This window comes from Chiloscyllium punctatum, chromosome 48 (genome assembly GCF_047496795.1).
Source record: "Chiloscyllium punctatum isolate Juve2018m chromosome 48, sChiPun1.3, whole genome shotgun sequence".
In the NCBI taxonomy this organism is placed as follows: Eukaryota; Metazoa; Chordata; class Chondrichthyes; order Orectolobiformes; family Hemiscylliidae; genus Chiloscyllium; species Chiloscyllium punctatum.
The window spans coordinates 58,571,592-58,578,566 of NC_092786.1; the positions used below are offsets into that span (position 1 = coordinate 58,571,592).

The window sequence follows — 6,975 nt, forward strand, 5'->3', positions numbered from 1 at the left end:
CATGGTTTTCGATGTCTCAATTTAAAAATAACCTGCATCACAGATTTATGTTTTAAACATGACAAAATGTTCATTTTTTACGCAGCTATTTCTGCAAGCTGAAATGTGGCTACTGCTAGATAAGGAGTGGTAATCAGTCTCCTTATTTTCAACCCCTTCTTGGTCAGTCACAATATTTAATTTTTTTTAGCACACAGGTACCAAACTTCATGTTGATGTAGCTAATTAGATTTTAATTGAAGGAGCAAATTAATTGGAAGGTTTTTTTTTGAGTGACAGACAGTGGGGTTTGATTACCTGTTAAACTAACTAAGAAAGAAACGCTAGCCCAGGTAATGAAGCTTACAAAGGAGGGAATGGGAAGGATGTTTAGTGTAGACTGGAAAGTAAAACCAGTGCAAGTTTAATGTTTTCAGTATTCTTGAGTTCTGAGAATGAAACCTGAATCCCAATGGTATAGCTGTTGTCTGATCCACAGGAGGGATAAAGCTTGCAGATAATTGGGATTTAGAAACGTATAAATTAGGAGGGATATAGGCCATTCCACCCTTTGAACCATTCACTGTGGTTATGGCTGATCATCCAGTTTAAGAGCCTGTTCTCACTTTTCACCTATAACCTTTGATCCCTTGAACCATGTCCAACACCTTCTTGAAATCATACAGTGTTTTGACCTTGACTGCTTTCTGTAATAGTGAATCCCACAGGCTCACTACTCTCTGGGCAAAGGAATTTCTCCTCACTCAGTCCTAAATTGTTTACTTGTATCTTGAGTCTGGACTCACCTACAGTGGAGGACATCCTTCTACTATCTTGGAATGTTGTAAGTTTGTAGATCCCTGTCATTCCTCAGAACTCCAGTGAATATAAATTGAACTGATTCAAGGTTTGCTGATGAGTCGGTCCTGCCCATCCCATGAAGCTGTTTGTCTGGTAAACCTTTGTTGCTCCTTGGATAAGGAGACCAAAACTGCACACAGTATTCTAATTATGGTCTCACCAAGGCTCTACATAATTGCATCATCCCTGCCCCTCTAATCAAAATTTATTGGTATTGAAACTAAAAACTCAAAAATTTAGAAACCTGATTTGTCATTGGATGTTGGTGTTTGCAAGTTTCTTTCTCCTCAGTTAATCTTTGAGCTTGAGAGTGATTGAGGCAGGGAGGAGAGAAGAGTTTTCAGTATGTTTCCAATATCAGTCCATGCTACTTTCTCTTTACATTGGTGGTCAAAGCCAACTGTTAATATACCATCCCTTTGCAGAATCTGGTGTCTGTGACCTTGTTTAATTTCACACTGGCTTATTGTATGCATCTGTCAACCTTTCGTCTCTCAACATGTACATTTATCCTACAAATGTGAGCAAAACGAGAGATGCAATTTTCTTAATTTCTCATTGAGTCACGAGGAGTGATTGGACAAACTTGGTTTGTTTTCACTTGAAAATCAAAGAACGAGGGACGACCCATTAGAAGTTTACAAAATTGTGAGAGCCATGGATAGAATGGATAGCCAAAGTCTTTATCTCCCCAGGCTAGACATGTCATTTACTAGGGCCATGTGTTTAAGGTAAAAGTGGGTAAGTTTAAACGAGATGTGAGAAGCAGGGTTTTTTGTAGAGACAGTGATAAGTGTCTGGAATGTGCTGCCAGAGGAGGTGGTGGAACCAGATACAATAGCAATATTTAAGAGGCATCTTGACAGTTTTACAAATAGGCAGGGGATAGAGGGATTCGGACGTGCAAGAGGCAAAAGATTTTACTGAGGCCCATGAAATCATTGTCGATTGTCTGGTTCATTAATGTCCTTCAGGGAAGGAAATCTGCCATCTTCACCTGGTCTGGCCTGTGTGTGACTCCAAGCCCACAGCAGTGTGATCGACTCTCAGGTGCCCTCTAAAGTAGCTTAGCAAGCCCTTCAGTTGTAACAATCACTACATAGTTTCAAAGAAATGAAACCAGACAGGTCTCCAGGCATTGACCTCTGCATCAGCAAAGACAATGGCAGAAACAGCCCTGCTTTTCCTGCGAAAAACTCTTCTTTACTACATCTGCGGGGCCAGTGCAAAATTTGGGAGAGCTGTCTCAGACTAATCAAGCAACATAGCCATACTCACGGAATCATATCTTATAGAAATTGTGCCAGATGCCACCAACACTTAGAGGAAGTGCTGAGGATGACAAGGGCACAAAATGTACTCTGGGTGGGAGATTTCAATGTCCACCACCAAGAGTGGTTTGGCAGCAGTACTACTGATTGATTGAGCTATTCGGACCTTAAAGGACAAAGCTTTTACACCTGGTCTGTGGCAGTTGGTGAGGGAATCAACAAGAGGGAAAATCATACTTGACCTCATCATTACCAATCTGCCAGCTGTAGATGATCTGTCTATGACAGTATTGGTATGAGTGACCGCCACTCAGTCCTTGTGGAGTCAAAGTCCCACCTTCACATTGAGAATACCATCCATCACGTTGTATGGCACTTTCACTGTGCTGAATGGGACAGACTTCATACAGTTCTAGATTCAAGACTGGGCATCCATGAAGCGCCGTGGACCATCAACAGCAGCAGGATTGTACTCCAGCACAATCTGGAACCTCAGGGACCGGCATATCCCCCAATCAAACATTACCATCAAGCCAGGGGATCAACTCTGGTTCAATAGAGAGTGCAGGAGGGCATGCCAGGAGCAGCACCAGGCACACCTGAAGATGAGGTGTGAACCTGGTGAAGCTACCAAACAGGACTAATTGCATGTCAAACAGCATTAGAATTAGAATCCCTACAGTGTGGAAACAGGCCCTTCAGCCCAACAAGTCCACACCGACCCTCTGAGGTGTAACCCATCCAGACCCATTCCCATATCCTGTAACCCCGACTAATAACCTACATTATGGGCAACTTAGTATCAGTCAAGAGTGTGGCACTGGAAAAGCACAGCAGGTCAGGCAGCATCCAAGGAGCAGGAGAATCGATGTTTCAGGCAAAAAAATTCACCTAACCTGCACATCTTTTGGATTGTAGGAGGAAACCGAAGCAGCAAGCGATATACAGAACTGAGCGATCCCACAGCCAATGAATCAGATTGAACTTCTTGAGTCCTGCCACATCCAGGTGCGACGGGTGGTGGATGATTAAACAACTCACTGGAGGAGGAGGCTCCACTAATCTCCCCTTCCTCAATGATGGAAGAGTCCAGCACAACATTGTAAAAGATAAGGCTGAAGCTTTTGCTGCAATCCTCAGCTGAAAGCATGATTAAAATGATCTATCTTGGCCTCCTCAGGTGGTCCCCAGCATTACAGATACCAGTCTTCAGCCAATTCGATTCACTCCACACGCTGTCAAGAAACAGTTGGAGACATTGGACACTGCAAAGGCTACAAGCCCTGACAACATTCTGGAAATAGTACTGATGACTTGGTGTTTCAGAACTTGCCACTCCCCTATCCAAGCTGTTTCAGTACAGTTACAACACTGCCATCTACCCGACAATGTGGAAAATTGCCCAGTGATGTCCTGTAAATAATAAGCAGGACATATCCAACCTGGCCAATTACTGCCTTATCAGTCTACTCTAGATCATCAGTAAAATGATATAAGGTGTCATCAACAGTGCTATCAAGAAGCATCTGCTCAGCAATAAGAATGGTTTTGTGGTCTTCATTACGGCCCGTTCTCTATTCCAGATTTTTTTAGTTCAAATTTCACAATGTGCTATGGTGGGATTTGAACTTAGATCCACAGATCAAATCCAGCTTGGGTTTTTTGATTACTGAGCTAATAACATTATCACAATGCTATCATTTCCCCTTAAAGTAAGGATAAAGGATACCTATTAATTGAAAGTAAGATCAGTCTCTGTGGGATATAGGTAAAGTAGTGTTACTTCTGCAATTATAATTACTTGTGCAAGGTAAATGCACTCACACCAGTGTATAATTGTTTCAACCAAGAGCTGAGTCAACAAGAATGAAAACTATATGGAGGAAATATATAATTGTTTTTGTATTAGCTAAAATGTGAATGCAAGAATGAAACGTGCCTGCAAACAATGGCAGACAAATAGATAAGGTGCTGTGAGGATGTAGGTTAAGCCAGATATGCTTGTACAAGCGGTAGTTATAAGCATCTGTTTCCCACTTTTGCAAAAACACAAAAACAAACCCCAAGTAAAAGGTGATAAGGATCAATATGGTTGGGGAAAGGGAGGAAATGGCACAGGTGGGGGAAGTAGATAATAGTGAAGGGGGATATACCTAACAATGGGCCACAGCAGGATGTGGTGAAATGGCCAAGTAAAACTTGTACTTTGTTATGCACAAGGCCGGATAAGGCAGGAGATACACAATAGTCATGGGCACCAGGTTGGGAGTAGTGAATCCTATATAAGATATGTACTTGCTAAACTCTGTGTGCCTTACTTCAGGCACCACGTTTGCAAGCGTATAATAAACATACTGATTGCTTCAGATCTTGTCTCAGACTGAAATTATTGAAGTGAGTGAGCTTTGTTTCTCACAGTCTCTAACTTGTTGAAAGCCTGTTCTTTGATTGAAAATTCTGTTTCCAAAGTGAATGGACTGATATTTTGAAGTCAGAGTTGATCATCTGTAATTGTTAATGTAGTTGAATAGCTGGAGGCTGCTTCCACAGGACAGACCCTGGAGTAACTACAGGCTCCTTTGTTTCTCATTTCCTGTCCTACATTAAGACCTTGCTGTGGTTCTTGGTATCCTGGTTCAGCACAACAGGCCTGGAATCCTTCCTCTTGTCTCACTGCTGAGAAGCAGCTACAGTTTCAAGGTATATCTTTCATGGCATTTGCATTGAAAAGACTGCTGACCTGTAGCCAGAAATTTTGTGCAGTTCAAATTTCAAATGACTGCTTTCCCAAAACTGTTGCACCATGTTTCCTTGTTAGATAATGGGTTAGCCTCGATGTGGGGACAGATCTGATTGTTATTGCAATTAGTTTTTAGCTGTCTCAGTCTTTAACCTGCATGTCTGTGGTCTTGTCAGGCAATTCATGAGTTAGGAAGAGACCTATCACGCCGTCAGCAAAACCAATGTCAAGTAATTTCTGTTTTTCCTTGGAAATATTGATTCTATTTCAAAAGGTCTCTTCATCGAATCCCTACAGTACAGGAGGAGGCCATTTGTTCCATCGAGTCCTAGGTTATCTAAGATTACAAAGCGATCTTGATCAGTTGGGTCAATGAGGTGATGAGTGGCAGATGGAGTTTAATTTGGATAAATATAAGGTGTTACATTTTGGTAAAACAACAATGAAAAGATTTCGACAATTAAAAGTAGAGCCTTGAGCAGTGTTGGAGGACATAATCCCTTGAAGTTTGCATCACATATAGACAGGGTCATGAAGAAAGCATTCATTGCTCAGACCTTTGAATATAGGAGTTGTAATGTTATTTTGTGGTTGTACAGGATGTTAGTGAGGCCTCTTCTAGAGTAGTCTGTCCAGTTCTGGTCACTCTGTTATAGGAAGGATGTTATTAAGCTGGTGAAGGTTCAGAAGAGATTTACAAGGATGTTGCTGGGAATGGAAGGTTTGAATTATAAGGAGAGGCTGGAGAGCCTGGGATTTTTTTCACTGTCATGTAGGAGGTTGAGAGGTGACCTTATAGAGATCTATCTGAGCGTTATAGAGCCAAGGACTGCTTCAGTAGTGCGAATGATATGGGCCCAGCAGTGAAGAGTGGAGTGACTCTTACATCGGTTGGTCTGGTGTAGGTGCAGTGAGGTGGTAGAGGTCTTCCTTGAGGCTAACTGCTGGCATGGACTCGGTTGGAAAGGCTGATGTTCTCAATTTTTTACTTCCTTATTTTTATTCTGATGATCTATAATGCTGGACTACTTGTTTCTTTACTTTTCTAATTTTATTAGTTTCCTAAGAATTAGATCTTAAATATCTGTACCTAGGTACGTTTGTACCTAAGATTGTGCAATAATGTGGCGACTGTAAACTTTTCACTGTATTCATTTGAGTACATGTGACAATAAAGCAAATTCAATCATTCATTCATTCTCAGTGCTAGTAGTCTTGCACCTGATGCTGAGTATGAGATCTGCCCATATATTCCCTTTCCTATTCTTGGTTAATACATCATAAAATGAGGTTCATTGGGTTTTTAACAGATAAGAGGAGTAATAATCACTGTTAAACATTGGACGTAGCCCTGAAAACTTGATGAAATGTTGTTACATTTCAACACTGTAATTAGTTTATGGATGTTTGCATTTTTCTAAGTTTGTTTGTCATACGTCAACCTCTACTTTAAACCGTGGAGCAATATATGTTGCAACCTTTATTATGCTCTCTGTAAATTATTTAAAAAGTGAATTGAGCCCTGTCTATTAGAATTTTTTAATTGATTAGATGGCTTAATGACCACATTTGAGGCTGAAGACCAGGAATCCATATTAGTCCATATCCATATGACAGGCAACTGCATATTGGGAGACAAAACGTTCTCCCCGCAAAGATCTCATCCAGCTTTCTCCGATGTCACCATTGATTTCCATCACTTCACTACTGACACTAATTTATGGGCCTTGAGATTACAGGAATACTTGGAATTGAATTGGAAGAATCTCGGAACAGATCTGCTGCTTGTGTCCTGCCAGAGAGACACCAAAATCTGAACAGCATTGATAACTCAGATAATTCACCCAGATCTAATAGTGATTTATTGTCACAAAGTAATGAGACTTGCTTTTGGCTACAAATTGGACAAAATCAGAAGTCACACAAAGTGGAGGAACTTCAGAAAATAAAATCCCTGGGAAATATTCAGGCTGAAATTGTCACCCCCCTGCCCCCCCCCCAAGATATCACAAAGCTGAAAGCTTGTCATTTTCTTAAATGGGCCTTTTTACTCTCCATAACTGCCTCATGAATACAATTGAATCCAAATACTTTACAATGATTCAGATATACAAAGAGTACTAT

General features: G+C 41.0%; 1 protein-coding gene across 1 annotated transcript in view; it reads right to left on the reverse strand.

Moving 5' to 3' along the window:
• Window positions 1-3,261, reverse strand: part of ctsh (cathepsin H) — a 47,527-nt gene extending 44,266 nt beyond the window's left edge. Inside the window, exon 1 of the mRNA XM_072565357.1 lies at window positions 3,008-3,261. Within this exon, the coding sequence (XP_072421458.1) occupies window positions 3,008-3,261 (254 nt within the window). The remainder of the gene's footprint in view (window positions 1-3,007) is intronic.
• Window positions 3,262-6,975: the final 3,714 nt, after the last annotated feature.